The 22,280-nt window shown below is 41.3% G+C and overlaps 1 protein-coding gene across 1 annotated transcript; it reads left to right on the forward strand.

The window, feature by feature from the left end:
• Positions 1 to 736: 736 nt before the first annotated feature.
• On the forward strand, positions 737 to 19,914 carry LOC103915675 (chromosome unknown open reading frame, human C14orf132). The gene is made up of 4 exons (XM_009322551.1): positions 737 to 804; positions 17,118 to 17,326; positions 17,626 to 17,712; positions 19,637 to 19,914. The coding sequence occupies exons 1-4, from the start codon at positions 737 to 739 to the stop codon at positions 19,912 to 19,914; spliced, it is 642 nt and encodes a 213-aa protein (XP_009320826.1).
• Positions 19,915 to 22,280: the final 2,366 nt, after the last annotated feature.

The following is a 22,280-nucleotide window of genomic DNA, read 5'->3' on the forward strand; positions in this document are numbered from 1 at the left end:
GCCTTCTGGGCTGCGAGCGCACATTGCTGGCTCATGTCCAGCTTTTCATCCACCAGCACCCACAAGTCCTTCTTGGCAGGGCTGCTCTCAATCCCTTCATCCCCCAGCCTGTACTGATACTGGGGGTTGCCCTGACCCAGGTGCAGGACCTTGCACTTGGCCTTGTTAAACCTCATGAGGTTCACACAGGCCCACTTCTCGAGCTTGTCCAGGTCCCTCTGGATGGCATCCCGTCCCTCTGGCATGTCGACTGCACCACTCAGCTTGGTGTCATCTGCAAACTTGCTGAGGGTGCACTCGATCCCACTGTCTATGTGATTGATGAAGATATTAAACAGTACCGGTCCCAATATGGACCCCTGCGGGATGCCACTTGTCACCAGTCTCCATCTGGACATTGAGCTGTTGACCACTACCCTCTGGATGCGACCATCTAACCAATTCCTCACCCACTGGACAGTCCACCCATCAAATCCACGTGTCTCCAGTTTAGAGAGAAGGATGTTGTGGGGGACCATGTCAAAGGCCTTACAGAGGTCCAGGTAGACGACATCGGTAGCCCTTCCCGCGTCTACTGACGTAGTCACTCCATCAGTCTCTAGATGCCCAAGGACAGTTGGCAGATGCTGATGCTGTATTTTCTTGCCTTTTCTACTGTCATAACTAGAGATCAACAGGGATCAGCTGTGCACTTTTCAGCTCCAGAATGCCAGGCAGCCTTTGACCAAAATCAGTCATGGTCTATGTAATTGAGATGGATCAAAGGCAGGAGAACAGGTACTTAATAGTAGAGGAATTGGAGCGGTAAGAGGGGAAATAGAGCTGGATGAAAAAAATAAGGGAAAATAGAATGGGAGCAGAGAAGGAGAGATGAGAGTGAGATGGAGAAAGGATACAAGATGAAATGTGACTGAAGTGCATATAATAGAGTCATAGAACATCTCAGGTTGGAAGGGACCCATAAGGATCATTGAGTCCAACTCCCTGCTCCTTACAGGACTACCTAAAATTAAACCATACGACTAAGAGTGTCATCCAGACGTTCCTTGAACTCTGACAGTCTTGGTGTCATGACCACTTCCCTGGGGAGCCTGTTCCAGTGATTGACCACCCTCTCAGTGAAGAACCTTTTCCTAATGTCCAATCTGAACTTCCCCTGATGCAGCTTCATTCCATTTCCTCATGTCCTATCACTGGTCACCAGAGAGAGGAGATCAGCACCTCCCCCTCCGCTGCCCTTCTTGAGGAAGTTGTAGACTGCAATGAGGTCACCCCTCAGCCTTTTCTTCTCCAAGCTGAACAAACCAAGTGACCTCAGCTGCTCCTCATAAGTCTCACCCTCAAGACCTTTCACCATTTTGGTCGCCCTCCTCTGGACACACTGTAATAGTTTGATGTCCTTCTTATATTGAGGCACCCAAAACTGCACACAGTCTTTGCTCTGGTTCCTCAGTTTCATTTTTTTTCAGCAGGCCCAACCTGAATAATTTGGGTGATATTAGCTATGTCTGCCAGTCTTCACTGCTTGGTCGTAAGGCTGTTTGTTCTGGCACAAGTCTTTTGGGGAATGGCCGTTTTCTTTTTCCCCTAGCTTAACCCCAAGAGAAGACAATGGTTGAAAGAATTGACATGAGGCAATTACCTTTTGTAATAAGGACCTTTCCCCTGCTGTAGCCCATACATGGTGTTTTCTGAAGAGAAGAATGAGCACGCCCTTGTATTTTAGCCTCTTCATGAAAAGTGTTCAACATCAGCCTTCGGCTGATCTGAAGGAAAAAATCTATAGGAGTTATTCTTCTAACAGAAGTAGAACAGCCTGCTAGATTTTGAGTTTGTTCAGTGCTGTGAAGCCACTGGTTCATTAGGACTGGTGAAACAAGCTATAGAGGAGAACAATTAAAAATTACATCAGAATGTCACTAGTCCATTACAGATCAAGGCAGCTTTGGAGTTAGAGGTGAGCTGAACACTGGTAATCCTCCAGAGATTCATCAGCTGGTCTTGTGGTGGACACTGAACAAGCGCAGAAAACCCTGAAGAGCTTACAATCAAAACAGACAAGATAAGACAAGAAAGAGCTTAACATATGAATCAGAGGGAAGGATTATGAATTGGGGGAAGGATTAAGGTCCACAAAGAAAATTAGTTCCACGTTTCCTTTTTTTCCTGCTTCATTGTGCAATAACCAGATTTGTAACACAGATCTTGTTCTGACACAAATCCTGACTGGCTGGTTTTGCTGCTGTTCTCTGTATGTGAGCAGATTCTTGCTCAAAGCCCATCTCGTTTGGAGCCTTCACAGGCCAAGATCAATTGGCAGCCGGGGCTTGGTTCCAAGTAATAGATAAGAATTTTCATGACACAAGATGTACTGTACTTTTCATTGAAAGGTTCATTCTGAAGGCAGACATGACCAATGATATTTCCTCATTACTGAGTCATGCACTTTAATGCTTTCTAGAAACCTTTTTTCTCTTTTTTTTTCTTTTTCTCCGTCAGGTCAGCAAGACTTGGATGAATTGTTAATGTTCCTTCTTTTTTTTTCTTATGGTACAACTGTAAGGAGCTTGAAACAGAAAGGATGGGTATTGGTCAGATTTACAGGGAGTGTGGGTATCTATAGGCAAGGGGTACTGGTGGCATTTTCAAAGCAGAACCTCAGCTTTTCTGCAGCTCCTCGAAGAGTGAGCACTTTCCCTTTGTGGAAACACAAGTAGTGCCTGCACAGTGGGACTGTGGAGGGACATGGGTCCTAATGGAAGGAGAGAAGTGGAAGCTAACTCTTCTGCTATGGCTTGGGCAAGCTAGCGAACAACTATTCTATCTCTGGGGCTGGCATGCAAAATCTAGGCTCTGCTTTCACCTTGGAGATGGCAGCACTGTTCTTGTCCTATCAGTGCTGGGGTTAATTTAGTGCCTTGTGGAAAGGAAAATGCTGCTGTGGGCAGAGCTGGTATACACAGCCTGGGATACCTGCTTGGAATTTGAAGAACATGTTTAACATCGGTGGTGACCCTTATGTGTATGTGTGGGTTGGTAAGTTAGTCCCTTTTTTCACACTGAGGCTCTGTCCACCCCCAGAAGTGAGGGTGAGGGGCAGAAGGTTTTTCTCTTTCCTCTTCCTTCCCTACTTAAGCTGTAAGAAAAAGAAGCTGATCTTGATAAAATTGGATGAAATGAAGTTCATGGCAGCAGTGCAGCATAACTCCAGACTCGAGCTCCATTTTGATGTGTTCTCATCTGAGCTGGGAAGACCCAAGCTTGAGAAACATGGCCTTGGACTAAGGAATGAATATTCAGTTCCCATCTCATTCTTTCTAGATCTTGCAGCAGAAAGTTGAAGCTGACCAAGGCCCATTATAAAATCTTATGGAGCTCATATCTGAAGTAATGAGAAAGACTCTCTTAAATTTCTTGGGAGGGGGTTTACTCTGGGTCAATGTGAAGTACACAAGGCATATATGACTTCCCAACAGATTGCCTTCCCCTGCACATATTTGAGATGTACCTCTTCCATCTGTCCCCCTGTCTATCTGTGTCTGTCTTCTCGTACCACTACCTCCTGTTATCCTTTCAGCAGTAAGTGATGATCCAGAAACCCAGACCAGAGAGTGAAGAGAAGGAGCACACTGTGGCTTCCCAAGCCACAGTCAGGAGGGCCATTGCTTTTACGTGCAGAAGCTGTAGCAAGCACCAGCACAGTCTGACGATTATTTCTTTTCCTGAAACGGCATGGCACAGTCTGGTTCTCTTATCTCCATCGCAGTATCTGAATATCCCCGTTGGACTAAGCAGGGTGTTGGATTTTGTGAATATTCTTTAGTTGTGTCTTGTCAGTTTTGCCTGCAAGCGTATAAACCCTGCAGCCCTCTGAAATCAGTGACATGATAGTGTATGACAGTCATTAGTGGGTGAAACAGAAATCTGTCTGTGAGCATCTGTTCTGAGGGAGCCAAATATAATTAAATTTTAACCATGCTGCATTTGCTCTTTTATTTACTGGGACCCAGTCCTTCTTCTTAGGGATTGCAGTCACATTTCTTGCAGTCCTTCTGAGGAGTTTGACTTGCTGCTTTTTGTCATTGTATGTGTGTTTCATGTAACTGTGTTTTGTATCACTGCGGGGTCAAACAGGTTTGTTCAGAGATTCACTTTGGGATAATGAAACTCTACCTTCTCAAACGTCTTCAGGATTTTCCCAAAGGGAATCCTTTCTAGTTTCAGGTTGTTCTGAATGGGCAGACTCTACACTGCTGCGTTTCCTAACATAAATGAGGTGAAAAAATGACATGTGTGATTTTTTGCTTATAATTCCCCCAAACTGATATTATATTATTGCAGCAAATGTCAATATAAAACTAACGCAAAGAGGAGAGCTGAGTTCAGTGAATCCACAGCTTTGATTTTCTTATGCATATAGCAGATATGGATATGCCATGCAAGGATAAAGGATATCTGACAGCAGTTGGTTGCTCACACTGTATTGGCTCTTGGTATAAAGAGCCACTGATATAGTTATAGCTGTATATTAATTACGCTGTAGTCGAAGTGCCTAGGCAAGACTGGGACCTCATTGTGGCAGGCTTTGTGTAAACTAGAACTAAGTGAAACCACAGTAGAGCTCAACCATTTTGCCAAAAAAAACCCTGAACTTTTATGAAGAAGTAAAAAAAAAAAAAAAAAGAGATGAAAGAAGCACAGAGAAATGTAAGTTTCTGAACGTACTGACTCAGGCAATAGCAAGGATACAAATAAGAGTTTCTTGATGAGCACCAGCCTGCTTGCCCGTGGTGCCCAGTATGTCTCAAACTATTCTTTTCCAATTGGGTGGCTGTCTATGTTCTCTAGTGTTTCTGCTTTGAAGCCAGCAGAGGTTTTCCACTGGCTTCTACAAGCCCCCTAGATTGTACTGTAATGGGATGTGGTTTGGAATTGGCCTGAGACCATGTCGTATTCATCTCTTCAATTTGGTTTGTTTGTTTCACTGACTTAACTTGAATTCATACCAGCAATCTGGAAATAAAAGGTTCAAGAGCAATTTTCAAGTTTCCCGTACAAGCCAAGCCTGGAAGATTTTTTTAATATTTTATAATTTCCCACTTCTTTAGGTCACTTGTTCCTGAACTGAGCTGGAGCTTATTCTTGTGTAGCTGGTGGTGAATCTCTAAGCTGGGCAGTCCTCTTGCGTCAATGTACTGCATTTTATCAGTTATATTTCCATGACGCTGTTTGAGCAACAGGATGGATTAAATGTGTTTTTATTCTGTAATTAATTCATGTACTTGCCAATAAATAAATAATGTCTTTCCTTAACTTAGAGGAACTTCAAGTAATGGTAAACCACAGATGAAAGGAATTATGTTCTCCTTTAAGGATGTAATTCAGAGATCAATTTTGTACAGTCTCTCCAGTCAGGGAGTGCATTATGATATTATGGCATGGTTTCCAATTTATTTTCAAGGGAGAACTGGATCAGATATTGAATGCGCTAGGAGGAAAGCAATCAGAGCAGCATCTCTGCTTTTATGGAGTGCAAAGGTCTTACTCAGGCCTTGGAGAAACTTTGCATAAAAAGTTGTCTTGAGTTCAGACCTACCAACAAGTATGTAGAAAACATTGTTTTATTTGGAATGGTTTAAACTTTCTAACTTGACCTCATTTTAACTTGGATGAACATGGTCATCTGTTTATTAGAGTCATCTATTTGCTTTTATCCCTTTGACTATGCTTTCAGTGTACAATCGTATTACAATTCGTATTACGATTATATACAATTACATACAATTCATATTACAAAAGGACTCGTGAGTTGCAGGGCACTTTCAAAATGACAAAATGCAGAATTGCTTCAAAAAAATTACAATTTCTTTTGAAAAATCTTTTCCTTCTCCTCTGGCATTTCTTGTAATATTAGTTTACTGGTTTAGTTACGTTTAAGATGGGTCTATGTAGATCATTTCAGATGTGTGTGTGTCTGCTACTTTATTCGTGCAACTCTAAAGCCATAAATGTAATAACGATAGAAGGAAATAAGTTTCTATCAGCACCTGACAAGGTAAAAGTTTCTTGTATAAAGTTGTAAATGAGCAATGTGTGCACTCCCTCAAGATTAAGTACTTACATTCCTCTATATTGCCAACAGAAAGCAATAGGTGTCTTCCCAAGGGAGATCTTGATGTCCAGTTTAAATTCCTAAATTTGCCTCCTTTTGACTGCATGGTGAGTTTGAGAATGTTTTTAAAGAGACTGCTTCTGAGAGTGCAAACCAGATGGAGTGAACCTCTCTTTGTGGTTTTTTTCTGATGGCTTTAATTGTTTCTTGGGGCATGAGTTGTAACCATTTTTGTTTGCGACTTTTCTTCCTGAGCTCTCAGTACCTCATTGCATTATGGATTTATTAATGTAAGACACAGAATGGTGGTGTGGGATACATAAATCTCTTGGAGATATTTTTGAAATAGAGATCTTCAATCCAGCATTTCAAAACATAGGTGATTAAAGATGAGAAGGATGCTTGCATTTTTACAAGTGCTAGATATTTGCACTGTTGTTGCTGAAAGATTCCCATGCTGCTTATTAATATTCCTGTGTTGGATTTTTGATGAGTGATGCTCAGCTTGAAAAAAGCTTGAGCTGCAATTCTGAAGACTTCAGCGTGGCTGGGGTAAGTCCCTCTGTGGGTAGATGGATAGCTGTCAGGCTGCTGGGGTGAGGGAGAGACCTTTTTCTCCCCAGGAAGCAACAACCTCCAGAATGTTTTAGGGTTAGCTCAGATCAAATTTTCTTTGCCTGTTACCTTTCTTTAAGAGGTCTCCCTTATTAGGCAGTCCACCTGAGTTCAAAGGCTGGACTAAATGATGCAGGGATATCCCAAACATCCATTTTTAACTGAGCTGTACCTGTATCAGAACTAGTGGCTCCTCGATGAGAATCTTTGGGACCTCTCCAATTTTTATCTCCTTCATCATTTAATCTTTTTACCATACACCCATTGATGACATGAAAAAATGAGAGTATGATATTTTACTTAAATTGGTTTCAGTGGGGTCATAAATAAAACCTCAGCGTGGGTAAAAGTATTATAATCTAGATCAGTGAGTTCATTACTTACCTAAGTACGTAAGCTTTGGACTGAAGAACCCAGCCAGCTCCTCAGTTGTGTTGGGGACTGCACTGCCATGCACATGCTAAGGTTTCCTGTAGCCGAGTGTGTTACACTTCTGCCAGGCATTTTTTGCAACTGTTTTTGTAGAACTTGTACTAAGGGCTTAACAAAACAGTGTTTTGGCTTTTGGTGCAGTTCACTTACCTAATATTTTAGCTTACTTTTTACGTTCCAGTAGTTGAAGTTTATTCTCAGTCTTAGACTGCTTTTGGCCAGATTGACTATTTTAAAATCCCATCTGTAGGTGTAAGATACCACCACAAATTTGTGCATGTAGTCACGTATGTGCACGTACAAGTGAGTATCAATCTAAGGGTATGTGCGTGTACTTGTCTTGCTTCACTCTGAACCTTGTCTCTTAAAGCACCAAAGTCTCCCTTAGCTGTTTTGTTGCTTTGACCATCTGAAGTTCAGAGGGCTCTGAACTTCACGTTTGAAGAAGTATGTTTACTTTGGCTGGAAGGCTCTGGAGAAACCCTGCTTGATGAGGGTTTGACCAGCCAGCCCATTCTGATTACTTTTCGATAGCCTTTACGTGAAAGACTTTTCAACTGGTGTGGTGTTCTGGTGGTGGTGATTTCTTCTGCACCTGAGTTGTGTGTCAGACTTAGGGACAGCTATCAAGCTCAGGGACAACATTTCTCTCCTGTTTATTACAAGTGTCTTAAGACACTTGTATTTTCAGAACCTAGCTCCAAGGACCCTAAGATCCTAAGACACCGTGGGGGTGCAAACTTGCATCTTCTATAAAGCATGGCATGCCACTGAATTACTCGTTCTCTCTGAACTGTTCCAGCTCTCCAGGCCAGTAGTGATTCCATAGTTCAGATTCACTGAATAAAATGGGGGGAAAATGCAAATACAATACATTTTGACTTTATTTTCTTTGTTCCCTGCTCAGCCTTCCATAACACGAGAATAACTGAACAAGTTTTTACAGAAATCACTTTTGGGTAGGAAAAAATTCATTCCTGAGGAAAGCTGTTACATATTCATGTCTTTAATTATCCTGTACAGCCCCACCAACTGCAAGAGTTCAGAGCACAAATACCAAATTGCAAATAGAAGTATAATAAATTATACATTGATTTGTGCTTATCCTGTGCATATGTCAGCCACTAAGGAGTGCTATTTTGCCTACACATATATAGACACGCTTATCTAGAGAGAACGAATCAATGTATAATTTATTATATTTTTCTGTAACGTGCTCTGAACTGTTTGAACAATCTTAAACATAAGCACACAAACACAGATGGCTTGGCTGTTCTGTTTTTGTTTGGCATGATAAAGATGTTATCCCTTGGTGGTCTTAGTACCTCTGGCAAACCTAGGTTGTGACAATCTGGATTTGTGAGAACATATGGAATATTTGGCTCTGATGATGGCTGTTCTCACACTTTGATGAAGGTTTCTGTCCCCCCCAAAAGAGGCAGTGAAAGGTCCTGTATGGGTGCTCCTCTTTTACTTCAAAGCAAAGTGATCCAGGCTTATTTTAAGTCATTTGTGAAATGTGTTCACGTTATGTCTGCGGACTTTGCACCAAAGTGGATAAGAAACACATGTTACTTCTGTTCCTCAGGCTCTGCTGTGGGAACAGTAAATCCTAGAAGATGGTTGAAATAGTTGTCTGGTGGCACTGAGTTCTTAAGCACTCAAGATTTACACGTGATTGAGCTTTTAGTCTCTTCATGACATTCAACAAATAGTTATGTTGAAAGAAACTTTTCTTAGCACAATGAATACTGCTCTTCAAATACTAGAAATTAGGAAATTGTTGACATTTTATCACCTTCTAATTTCTATTCTCTTGTGTATTTTGTCTCACTCATGAGACAAAAATGCAAGAGAATAGGATTAATTTTTAAGCAAATTCCTGTGTTTTGTTTTTCAGGTATAAACCACTACTGAAGCATTACAGAATAAGTTGAGGAGGATGTGCAGTCTATAGGTTGTTTGAGCCATATGTTGGGCCTGATGTGCCTGATGGGATCAAGAAGTATGGCAGCCTGCCAGATGTTGGTGTTCTATCAAGTGAAGTGTACACAGTCAGGATAACATTTGACAGTCCTCCTTTCTTCCTAGAAGCTGCTCCATATGGTTTATTTGACCTTCGTGTTGGCCGCTACCCTGAAGGTCTCCAGACATGAAGAGGGCTAAGACTGTGTCAGCTTTTTCTCCCTTTTTTGTCCATCTGTTGTGGTTTAACCTCAGTCGGCAACTGAGTACCACACAGCCGCTCGCTCACTCCCCCTTCCCCCCTGCCCCCCGGTGGGATGGGGGAGAGAATCGGAAGGGTAAAAGTGAGAAAACTCGTGGGTTGAGATAAAGACAATTTAATAGGTAAAGAAAAAGCCACGCACGCAAGCAAAGCAAAACAAGGCATTCATTCACTACTGCCCATCGGCAGGCAGGTGTTCAGCCATCTCCAGGAAAGCAGGGCTCCGTCACGTGTAACAGTTGCTTGGGAAGACAAACTCCGAACGTCCCCCCCTTCCTTCTTCTTCCCCCGGCTTTATATGCTGAGCATGATGTCATATGGTATGGAATGTCCCTTTGGCCAGTTTGGGTCAGCTGTCCTGGCTGTGCCCCCTCCCAGCCCCCTGTGCACCTCCAGCCTTCTCAGTCGGTAGAGCATGGGAAGCTGAAAAGTCCTTGACTAGTGTAAGCACTACCCAGCAACAACTAAAACATCGGTGCGTTATCAACATTGTTCTCACCCTAAATCCAAAACACAGCACTGTACCAGCTACTAGGAAGGAAATTAACTCTATCCCTGCGGAAACCAGGACAGCAGTTGACTCTCAGGCTTCTTGTGTGTCTTGAACTAGCTGCCAAGTAAGCAAGCAAAAATGTTTAGAAAAGTAGCCTTAGGTAAGAAGTGAGAGATATACCTCAGATATTCTGTTAACATACCTCAGTGCTCCCCCCTGCCTTTTTTTCTTTGTGAGAATGTAATGCAACATGAGGATGAAAGGGAAAGAAAAAAAATAAATAGGAAAAAAATGGACAAAAATGACGTATAGCTGAAATAAAATTATATACATTGTTGCCAATTTTCTCTCTCCTCTGTTTTTTCAGGGAGTCTGATAGCATATATAAACTCAAGGAAAATAATAATTATGGAATAAGTTGAGGCTATTACATTGTTTTAATTTCCCTCCTGAGGCTTTCTATTGGATGCCTGCGAGTATTTTGCATGGGAGAATTAATCTCTGGAAATCATCATAGAATAATTTTTTCCACTGGGTTTGCATTATGATAGGGAGACTGACCTAACTCTTATGTTATCATAAATGAGGATAGATTCCAGGTGGCTGCCTCAAAGGTGCTGAAAAAGAGGCATTTATATCATATCATTAGGTACAGCAGAGCTGCAATGGTAGCGATTACTTCCCTCAATAGGCAAATGTATCCCAACCTGTCTTTGTAGTACAACCATCACTGTGTAAAATACATCAGATGTATAGTTTGATAGCTTTTGAGTCTGCATGGAATATAAAGTAATTTTGCTGATGAAATAGAGCTAAGCTATATTATGGCTGTTAGTGTGGTTTAGTTAAACTCAGCCAATTAATTTTTCATGGGTTGTGTAGCAGGGATTGGAGCTAGCATGCAAGACTTTTTTTATTGCTACTGCATTTTGGTTTGAACAGTGGTCAGCATATGCAACACAGAGGAATTTGTATGTAATTATTTTTTTCTCTAGAGGAATAAGATGATGTCCAAAGTGTTGCATCTTTCTAGGTCTAGCCCATAACACCTGCCCCTTGACATTCTTTTAGTCTTTGTGAGAAGCATCCTGATTAGTGAATACTGAAGGATACAGTCATTTATGAAATCACTACTTTTGCCCACTCCTGAAGTCTAGTGATTTAAACAATTTTTCATCTAGAATTTTTTCTAGTTTTGAAATTGTTTTGTTGCTTCCATTACTGTGAATGTCTGCCAATTCCCATCCTTGCCCCCCCCCTGCCCCCCGCCCCAGGAATAGCCTAAGCATCTTGTCAGGCTAAGGGAGAGGGAGCAGAAGGGAAATCAAAAGAATATGAATATCAGCCCCTTTCTCTGCTACCAGATAGCTTGGCCACAACAGTAAATTGATAATGAGGTATCGACATTTTGTCAGAGATGAACATGGCTGCAAAGATGACGGCGGAGGAAGGGCTTGTGCAGCCCTTTTTCACTTTCAGAAATGGGATTAGGCTTTGTTCAGTTTTTCCTGTACACCCGCTCTTGAGCTCTGCTCTGTGGTTTTCCGCTTACACCTCATCATTTGACTTTTCTATTTATGGTGGGAATGCCCTTTCCTCTCGCAGATATGCAGTGTCATTACAACCAGCTTGTGTTACTCTTCTTTTCCTCTTTATCCTCTGGCATGTGGAGAGCCACTTACCCTCTGCATAAGAACAACTGAAACTTCCACTGATACTGGGTAGCTGTGTGCTTGCTTCCAGTCAGCAGTATCTCCTTGTGTCTTTAGAGCAAAGCTGTCCCTTGAGACATTAAAACATTATGCCCTAGGCAGTGTTCCTTTCTTTTCCCCCGGATTGCTCTTTTTCTTTTTTTCTTTTTCTTTTTTTCAATAGAGGAACTTGACACCAGAAAAGAATTGCCAGCCTGGATCAGAGCAGGAGACCACATAAGTCCAGTGAAATCCAGTAGGTCAGCTTTGAAGTTACCAATGCCAAAAATATCAGAAGGTTGTGCAAGAAACCCTCCAATAGGTGGGATAATCAGCACCTCTTTCTTCTCACATATGATTAACAAGTTTAAACTCAGGAGCTTGTTGTTTGAAGCCTTTCCAGAATTGTGTTTAATATTAAACAGATACAACTCTGCAGGTTGCTTTTATCTCTAAAGGAGTTCCTGTTCTGAGTTCCCCAGTGTGACTATGCATGGTGTGAAAGGTCCTCTGTTTTGCCAGTTTTGGAAATTGTAAACAGATTTGAATAGCTCCTACTCATGGTAACACCGATGATTAGTTTTATAGCCTCTACTGAGTTTTTCCATACTGATAAATACTCGTCTTTCTGGTTCCCCCTGTTTGTATTTTTTCTTTTATGTGCATGTGCTCCTGGAAGCATGAAAGTTATAACTATACGTAAATGGGACCCAGGCATCTTCTACTTCCCCAGCATGGTGTCCACAATAGGATGGTAGCCTCAGTTGTATTAGTTATGTGGAAGGTCAGCTAGTGCTGCTGCTTGAATGATTGTTCCTGGCACATCCTGATAGTTTAAAGCATGTCTGCTTGATTGCCCTGCACGCTTCTCTGATATTCACCACCACCTCCAATTTAGAGTATACAGATTCACAATTTAAATTATCAGTGACCGATTTGCAGCTTCTTGATACAGGTTGGTTGCATTTCTGTTCAACATTGACAAAGCTTGCTCTTTTCTTTGATGCAGCATTGCTGGCATTGACTGGAAAGAGAGGAGGAATTATTGAGACCAGGGATAGGATGAGAAACTCCTCCTCTATTTCCATTTGGGACTTATTGCTTGTCAGCAATAAAAAGGCTTTTGTTTGTTCTCAGTTTTCCACACTTGGAAGATGAAATCCAATGGCAGTTGTTGAGAATAATAGTTCAAAAGCGGTAGGGTTCTTTTTGAAATAATAAAAGCTATTTCAAGGAGGCACTAGGCAGATGTAAATTGTGGGAATGGAATCACAGCATGTTTATCACTAAGGTATCTTGAATGCTACCTATGCAGAAATATGAGTGAAATAATGAGGATAAACCCACTTACCTTCCTGTGTTATTTATACTGTTTCTTGCAGCTGATTTAGCAGAATAACTTTCCACAGAGAGGTGCTCCAGTCTGCACAAGGCATGTTCTCATATAAGGGGCTTGGGTAGCTGTGCTTAGGGACAGCTAGAGATCTAGCTGAGCTTGGTTATCCGTAGGAATACTTTAGTTAAGGGAAACCAGTTTCTACAGCCAAGAGCAAACTCAGAATTGAAGTGTCTGCTGCAGCTCTGGTCATCTTTGGATGTTCCTTTCCAAATCTCTAGATACCTGTTGGTCAAGGCAACTCTTCGTGTGGTTCAACAGCAAGGCTGAAACTTGCACCTCCGGCTTCTGAGATAATGCTGATAAGTAACAACTTTTAACAGTGATCTCATATAAAAGGACAAAGACATTACATCTAGCCTAGCACAAATCAGGAAAGCAGCAGCAGAAGTAATACATCCGTCTTAGGAATATCGCGAATTGGAAGAAAAGCGGAGATTGAGGTAGGATAGGATGAAGAGGTGAAATAACAGGTGAAATCCTGATGCTTCCAAATTAGAGTGAAAATTTTCCATTGCCACTGGTACAGTAAGCATTTTAACAACTATATTTTGAAAATAAGCTGCTGTTTTTCCTAAGCTTGTCAATCTTAGACTGTGATTTCAGGGTGAAGCAGGGATCTAAATTTAGTTAAAATGATAATTTGAAGTTAACTGCATAAAGCATTTGCATGTATCCTCCCTCTTCAGAATTAGACCTATTTAATTGAATTGAAGAAGATTGCCTTAGGTGTCCTTTAATTCTGGTTGTGTGGGAGTTTAATGCATTTAACTAATCTGCTTGTAGTGAACATGGAATAACTGTCCTGATTGTCACTGTGTACCCAATCCTCGTGTTGTAAGTAGTAGGGTGATATTCTGGCAAACGGTGGAAAGAAGAACTTGCTTCTCCAGACATTACCAGTAAATAAATAGTAGCAAAGACGTCTTCATTTATATAGTAGTACATGCTTTAGATGAGGAGAATATATCTATCTATATATATATATATATGCATGTACCTGTGAGACACAAGACAGTGTGGGGAGAATATTTGTCATGTGGGGTGTCTCTTTAGGGCAAAAAATTTCTTTAAAAAGAGCTTAAGAATTAAAATGTGGTTATGATGCTTTTGCAAACCTGTGTATTGCTGCCATCTTTGACAACTGCGTTAGACTGATTTGTGATTGCAGCTAGAAGATTTTCAGAAACAAATATGCACTGTGGCAATCACACGCTGCCAGGGCAGAAGGAAATAATAATTTCATATTATGTATTCAGAATATGCCATCATGTAAAAACATGCTATCTAAAATTTAACCTAAAAGAAACCCTGAAAAATTAGATATTCTGAAGTAACAACAGGTATTTTACAGAACAACATCTGAGCTGGGGTGACATTTCACCTCTCAGCATCCCATTCCCGGTGAGGTGTGTGGTAAGGCCAGGGCCAAGATACAGCACATCTGTTAAAGCCACTGCTGAGGTTTCCTCACTTCTGGAAAGTGGCTACTAGAAGATTCAGCTATGCTTTCAAATCTCTATGCCAAGTCTGGTTTCCCAATGAGGTAGCAGGAACTGTTACACTTCTCTAGCTGACTATGAAAAAAGACGGACACCTGATTCTCAAAGAAACGGAGCAATATTATTGCTAAGTGACGGATTTTATGTGATACTACTTAAGAAAGCTATCATTTTTAGAGTATCAGTGACTGGTACCTGACATGTTGTTTTTCCTTCATGTGAATCGTTTTGGTTATAAAATAGGATTTTTCTGCTAACTGGAAAGTGTATCACTTAACTGTTCAAGAGCCTTGTTCTCCTCCTCGTGACCCTAAAGCATCCTCTTGGATGTCAGTAGGAGGTATTCAGCGCAGTGGGTGTTCTCATTACCACTTGACATTTTGCTGTTTGGCTTTCTCCCTGTTGCTATTTAATGATTTGAATTCTTTCTTCACCAGTCCCAGAAGCCATTTAGCAAGCGAAGTACTATTAGCGCTACTTAACAATATCGACGTAGTCACTAGGAAAAGAGTTTCATTTCCTAACAGTGCTACAGCATTCCCCCTCGCCATCTGCTCCTGCCATGTCCCTCACTGTCGCATTTCCCAGTTAACCCTTTGCCCTGGCCTCCTCACCCAGTGCTTTTGCGGAGGGTGGCACAGGCTCTGCACAGCTTTGCCTGAGCTATAAAAACCCTTTGAGGCTAAAACAGACTACAGGTCACTGTAATGGCAGTGACATGGGTGAAGTTTTTGGCCTATGTAAATTGGCATATATTTGCTTTGTGGAGGCACAGACAGACAAATAGAGCAAGCACAGAAAGCATTGAAGGCTTTCTGTCCTTAGCCTACTTTTATCACAGGCACTTCGCAACTCCCATTAGTGTCGGGTCTGGATGTCTCACAGCCTCTAATGTAATACCTCAAATAAGACTGAAGAGGGAAAATACTGTACCTTTTGGGAGAACAGAGACATCAAGACTGAAGATAAGATTCATCTTACTGAAGTTAATCTACCAAAAAGATAGATTGCCAGTTGATATTAATCATCTGTTCTTCCCTTTCTCCAGTAGAGAGGTGGGCATATCTCCCAAGGATGATTTATGTGACCCGAGTCACTGGGCAACCCTTACTGTTAAGTGGCAGTAAGAGGCCAGACTGAGAAGGATGCTCAGCTTTAGATGAGCTCAGGTGGAGGCTGGGCAAGTTCATGGTAGCAAAATCCTTTGTGAGTTATTAAATCCATAGCAATAGCATCTGGCTTATGAACTTCCTAAGCTGAAAACAGTTGGAGCCTGTGAGTTGTTAAGGGGTAGTATCAAACATGCTTGTCCTGTTGTGCTCTTACTGTTTCCTAAGCATCTATTTATGGCCACTGTTGGAGCTAACACACAAGGGAGATGGCTTTTTGTCTGACACCGTATGGCCATTCTTGCGCTCTTATGTGAGGCCATTTTAGCAGTGGGGTAGGGGGGGGGGGAATATGCATTTAGTAAGAGGTGATTTCTGCAAATGGGAAATTGGCAGTAACGTTTATTTCTAGATCTGCGGTGAAGTGCTACTGACCTACAAACAGAAAAACTGGAAGTCCATTTTACAAAAAGAGCCTGTGCCAGGGGCTGAATGTCAGTGCTTTCTATCAGGTCACCGCAAAGCTTTTGGAGATTCAGATGAGCTGTTTCACCATGTATTCACCTCAGATCATGCAAACAGCTTGTTTGAGCCATAGACGGTACGAGGAGATTCAGATCTGACATTTGCAGTGTGGTGTGTAGCTGTGCTGCTACACGAATGCTCCCTGCCTCTGTGACAGCACGAGGTGTACTAACAGGGTGGAAGCTTGTCACTTCAAATAACTCATTGAGGGCATAGAATTTGTGGCCCAAAACCCAGGTATCACTCACCAGAACAGCGCACATGTATGTGTACCTCTGTATTTTGGATGGTTGTTCCAGTTGATTTTGCAGAACTGACCACCCTAAATGCTGATACCCTTAAAATGGTTTGCTAAGGAGGGCAGCACCTCAGATTGAGCATTTTGCTGCCGGTATGGTAAATGTGTGCCCATCATTTGCTGTGAAGGTCTTTAACTAATGTCTCCATAGCCGTTAAAGGCAGCATCACTGCATAAATACACTTTTTTGTGTTTGAAGTCAGAATTGCCTTTTATGGGAATCTCTACATAAAAAGAAATCCTGATTAAACTGAGCAATGTTTTCCTTATCAAATCCCAAGACATTAAAAAGGCCAGTGGAATTGGATTCAAACCATCAAGCTGGGCTTGTTGTGAAATGGAAGCTTTTGCTCTCTTTAAAACACACTCCGTGTTGAAACTGGCAGCAAAAATCTTTGATGCAGGGGGAATGTATCAAACTTGACTTTTGCAATTTCCTGTTTGGACTGCAAACTGCTTTTGTCTAATCATATTTGATCTCAAAGATAATTTTATTTAATGTGGATTAGGTAATATGACATATCCATTGTGGTATTTCATCATTCTCTCTTTCATTTTGAATGTGACACGATATTTTCTAGTACAGATGAAATTTGTTCAGCAGTCAGCTTTGAAAGAGAGTCTATCTTTTATAGCTTTGTAAAATGTTATGGATAGAAAGAAAAAAAAAAGCTACTTTATTCTCAAGCTTCTCAAATTCTTCTCTCTAAATTGTAGATTACAGCCATCACTGTGGAGAGGAGAAGTGGCTTATCGTCAAATCCTGTCCTGTTTAGCAGCCTCCATAGCACAGCTGCAAACAGACAAGAGTGGTGTAGTTTGGTACCAAAGGGAGAGGTTACTGGGAGAGTCAAAATATGATGTGGGAGTTGAAGGACAAGGTGTTGAGAGAGATAGATTCATTTACCAGTCAGGTATCGGCCATGGTAATTTAACACTGATGCTAATTTAATGCAGCACTCTGTGATGTGGCTGAGCGAAGGCAAAGTTGGTTCCTCTGTTATTCATAGGCCATGGTGACTTCAACAGTACTGTGCTGCTGCTAGTTGTAATGGTACTACTCCTAGTATAACAGCAGGAGGGATTTTTATTTTGTTGTTACTGAGCCAGAGGATTTAATCTGTAGAAGAAAGCCCTATTGAGAAAGGCAAAGAATAATAATGGAAAAAAGCCAAAAGCATTTACAAGTGGGGTGTAAAACAGGAGTTTGTAATTGGGTCTAAAGGCTGGGAGAGGTTACTGGGAGAGTCAAAATATGATGTGGGAGTTGAAGGACAAGGTGTTGAGAGAGATAGATTCATTTACCAGTCAGGTGAGTATCGGCCATGGTAATTTAACACTGATGCTAATTTAATGCAGCACTCTGTGATGTGGCTGAGCGAAGGCAAAGTTGGTTCCTCTGTTATTCATAGGCCATGGTGACTTCAACAGTACTGTGCTGCTGCTAGTTGTAATGGTACTACTCCTAGTATAACAGCAGGAGGGATTTTTATTTTGTTGTTACTGAGCCAGAGGATTTAATCTGTAGAAGAAAGCCCTATTGAGAAAGGCAAAGAATAATAATGGAAAAAAGCCAAAAGCATTTACAAGTGGGGTGTAAAACAGGAGTTTGTAATTGGGTCTAAAGGCTGGAAGGTGACAGCAGCAGCATTGAAGCCGTTGTGGGGAAGGAAAGGTTGGTTGGTGTTGCAGCAAGTGTTTCTTAAGGAGAACATTCCCAGACCTTTTTCAGCTTTCCTTGAAGCACTGGAGTTCCACGAGATTTGAAAGGAGAGCGTAGGTAGGATGCACTGATGTCTAGGTTTTACTCATCGCTCAAGTTCAAGCCAGTCATCGATGCCATGATGGAATTTTTCCCTTCCGGTCAGGCTGGCATAGAGATTTGGACATATGGCTCTAGGTTTGGGGGTTTTTTTGCCTGTAATTCCATGGGTTTGGTCTACCTACCTACTACAATGGTCTGGGAGTTTTAGTTACTGAGTACTGCAGAGACTTGGGGCTTTACGATAGCCACACTGCTTGTGCTCTTCCTGCACTACATAACAGTTGCGGTTTCTGAGGTTGCCGAGCAGCTCTTTGGCTTTTTACAGGATATTCAGAAATGTGTGTCCTGAGCGTTTACAGATATGTGAAGCAGATGTTCTGCAGCTTTCTCTGAAACAATATGTCCTCTACTTGCATGAGACTGTGGAGCCTGCACTCAGTGAGCCAGGGGAGACTTTTCCAGACCTGTGTTCCCAAACATGCAAGGAACAAGGGTGGAAGCAAAAACCCTTTGTGTGAACTTTATTTTAGTAGCAGATGGTCTTAGTAGAGCATTAGGTATCCTTCCCTTGCCTGCATGAGGAATCCATACATTTGCAGGAGGATGTGTTTTGCACCTCTATGTAGAGGGTAGAATAGTTGTTGAATCATGAAGAATATGTGTTGTGACCTAGGATGAAGTTGGGAAGACAACTAAAACCTGTATAAAGACAAGTTTAAATAATTCCTTTTTTCTTTAACTTTGCCATATTCCTGTATTGAATATCTTACTGAGAAGTTTTCCTCGTACCACTGAGGAATCCACTAAGAGCACTAAAGAAACTTTATCCTTCCCAGTAGGAGAAGTCTGGGGTGGGAGAAGTGTTGGAAATTTGCCACTTCATTGCTATGGAGCCTTTCAAAATCCAGTTTGAAGTTTTTCCACTGTATAGATTTATAAATCCTCCATCGGTGAGCAATGGTGCGTTTTGCAAATGAAGTTAGAGCACTGAGTACACTCCACCTGTTTTACAGTAACAACTTTTGCAATTCATATGTTTTTGCATGATCTCTAGATAAATCAAGGGTTCACTTCTGAGCCATACATGAAGGCAGAACAAATTCTCTGCATCACGTCCTTGCTGTGCTTGCTCTGATGCCTTTGTGCAGTATGATTCCATTGCTGGTAGTCACAAAACAATCACGTTGCTGTAAACCTACGTTTTGGTGAGCGCTTTGTGGCTAGCTGTATCTCTTCTTTCTAAATGCATATAATTATAATTACTTAGGTTGATTTGGAGCCTGTATGCCAGCTCTTACGTATATTCCATGTAATATACATAGGTTTCCTGCAATAATATTGATACTAACAGAAATGAAGAAATAGTGTAAAGTGTGTGTCTGCGGTGTTCCTGACAGGTTAGCACCACATACATGAAATCTCAGTAATTTTGCAGGTTTGCTAGTGGTTACTCTTTTGTAATGACTTGGAGACAAAGCAAATAGATTGACCTTCAATCTAATTTTGCCTTATCTTTCTTCACAGCTTCCTGTTATGGGAGGAGCCTTTATGGACTCACCCAACGAGGACTTTAGTACAGAGTACTCCTTGTTTAACTCATCAGCCAACGTCCATGCAGCTTCTTCCATGCAGAATCCACCAGAAGAGACATCCCGTTCTTCAAATGATGCCATATTGTTATGGATTGCAATAATAGCAACAATTGGAAATATTGTGGTTGTGGGAGTGGTGTATGCCTTCACCTTCTAGGATGACTGTCACTCCAAACACTGGAAGAGAGGATAACTGCAACAGTGTTTGTCATATGTATGTATGTGTGTATATATACATGTATATCTATATAAATACATATAGGTAGGGACTTTGTTTATTAAGTGCTGCCACAATCATGGAAATGAAATGCAAGTTAATCATCTTGAATCTTGATGGCAGAAAGTTTGGATGTAATTGCAAATTGTATGGAGGTGAGAGCTTTAACTGAGAACAGAGCCAATACCAGTTTTGTACAGAAATGTAATAAAAGAGAGACCAGCGTGGGTATAGCAAATACAAAAAGAAAGTGAGATTTATATAGAAAGTGCTTATTTTCTACTGTTTAGATTTTTCTAGCAGCTCTTCTGGGTTTTGTCAGCTTTTTTGTGCATTTTTTACTGTGGTATAATGTTGTATGAAATTGTTCTATGTCATATTTGCTGGACATCTTAGTTTTCCAGATGGAGTAAATGGTCAGCATTGGGTCAGTTCTGATGAAGTACAAGTTCATCGTGTGTGAGTCTTCAGCATGTGCATACACTACTAGGCATCGTTCAAAATCATGAGTCTTAAAGCTATGACAGGCAGATGCATGCTATCTAACACTTGCCTTCCAGTATCAATTACTGGATCCGAATAATCTATGAATTGATGCTAAACCTGTCTGCTGTTTGCAGGAGGAGGCACAGCTATTGCAAGGTGTGGCTGGTCTGCAGACCCTCTGCACTCCAGAGGAGGAAATGTTAAACAGAGCAGCAGCACAAGCTCCCATTTCTGTCTAAAGGTACTGGATTGCAGTGGTTTGTAGATGTGTCCCTTCCAGGAGACAAAGGCCAAATACCACGCTTTTCAGCTTATTTCACTGTAATCCAGATTTCCCACAGCAGCCATGTACTTTCATAAGCTTATTGGTGTATCAAAAGAATGTGGGGAAATCGCAAAACCTAATTAACAGTGAATGATGTCTATGAGAAAAATAGAATTGAGGGAAAGATTGGACACTTCTGTGCTCACGAGGAAGTGAGTGCAAGAGTCAGGTATGTCCTGGGGTAGAAACAGCACAAAAAAACTTAGTAAAAGTGACAGATATGCAAGTGCTTATATTTCAGTATTAATATGTCTCTCGGTTCTGATGAGGCTCTTGGAAGTGATTTTCATATAGCCTGCTTTAGGTAACAACTCTGATTATCATTTGGATTTGTTCTGTTGAGGGGCAACATTTTCACTGCATTGTTCCCATGAGCAGTTCCTTTTCAAGAGCTGTATCTTTTCAAAACAAGCTGTAGCCTTCCTTGTTTCAGAGATTACAAAATCTTGTGGGAAGGAAAAAAAATCACCTCTGTTGGAAATCTCCCTCTTCCCTCTTAAAAAATAAACACAAACATATAAAATGTCTGCATTTTGAGAGTAGCAGAGAAATTCTTCCTCTATGTCTGCATGTACTGTATAGGTTTTCTGTCTCATACAGCTACTACCCTAATTCCAGAAAGCCTTGTCTGCAGGCATAGAGACTATTTTTGACACTTGCCTGCCACTGAGCTTGAGGCTGGACTAAGGGCTGCAGAATGTATAGAGAGGTTTGGCTTTTCTTCTTTTCTCTTTAAACCCATTTTCCTTCAGGGCTGGTGGACAGTTGCTTGAATCAAAGCAGCATGCCCCAAATCAGTATTTATAACCACTCAGTAGTCACTGTGTACATTTTTTTCCCTCTCTATAAACTGGCCTTTAAAGCTGGGCAAGATGCAAACAGAGCTAGCAGGGGGGAGAAAAGAAACTAAATTATTTTGAGGATGAGAAAAACAATAACTCACTTGAGGAATGGAGCTTCTGTGTGTGCAGTTATATCCCTGTTTGGAGGCAGGATTTTGTGAAGATGGCTGAGGACAGACGAGATCTGTGCTCAGAAAAAGTTTGAGAAGCCCAGTTCTGGAAGATCAGCGGGACAGAAAGCAAATTCTGTCTAATAAAATAGCTGTAGTCTTAAGAATGATACAAAAATGATGATTTTCACTGTCCTAAAATAGCTATTCATTCCTTCATAGGCACAGGATAATAACAAACAGGGGAGCTGCATAAATTGTGTACCTTTCCTGTTCTTACAGTCCTCATCCTCTCTGAGCAGAGAGCAAGCTGTTAAGTGAGGTTGGAAGGCTGCAGAGAAGTTTCCAATGCAGAATTGAGCAGGAGTGGTGTGGTGTTCGAACATGTAGGACCCATGGAAATATTGCTTAATGTAATGTACTGTCCCCAACCATTTTCTGATATTCTATTGCCTTCGTATCAATTGCTTATGGACTTTTCTTCAGTGTTTCCGTGGGCTCTCTAGTTATGCCACATCTTGCAATCACTGTTTTTGCATGAAG

The sequence above is a fragment of the Pygoscelis adeliae genome, unplaced genomic scaffold (genome assembly GCF_000699105.1).
Source record: "Pygoscelis adeliae isolate BGI_AS28 unplaced genomic scaffold, ASM69910v1 Scaffold374, whole genome shotgun sequence".
Taxonomy (NCBI): domain Eukaryota; kingdom Metazoa; phylum Chordata; class Aves; order Sphenisciformes; family Spheniscidae; genus Pygoscelis; species Pygoscelis adeliae.

Excerpts from the sequence above, each read along its gene's own strand:
- LOC103915675 (XM_009322551.1), top strand. The coding sequence starts at position 737 with ATGGTCTATGTAATTGAGATGGATCAAAGGCAGGAGAACAGGTACTTA. Across the intron at positions 805-17,117 it reads ATAGTAGAGGAATTGGAGCG|ATTACAGCCATCACTGTGGA; the intron begins GTAAGAGGGGAA and ends TCTAAATTGTAG. Across the intron at positions 17,327-17,625 it reads CCAGTCAGGTATCGGCCATG|GCTGGGAGAGGTTACTGGGA; the intron begins GTAATTTAACAC and ends TTGGGTCTAAAG.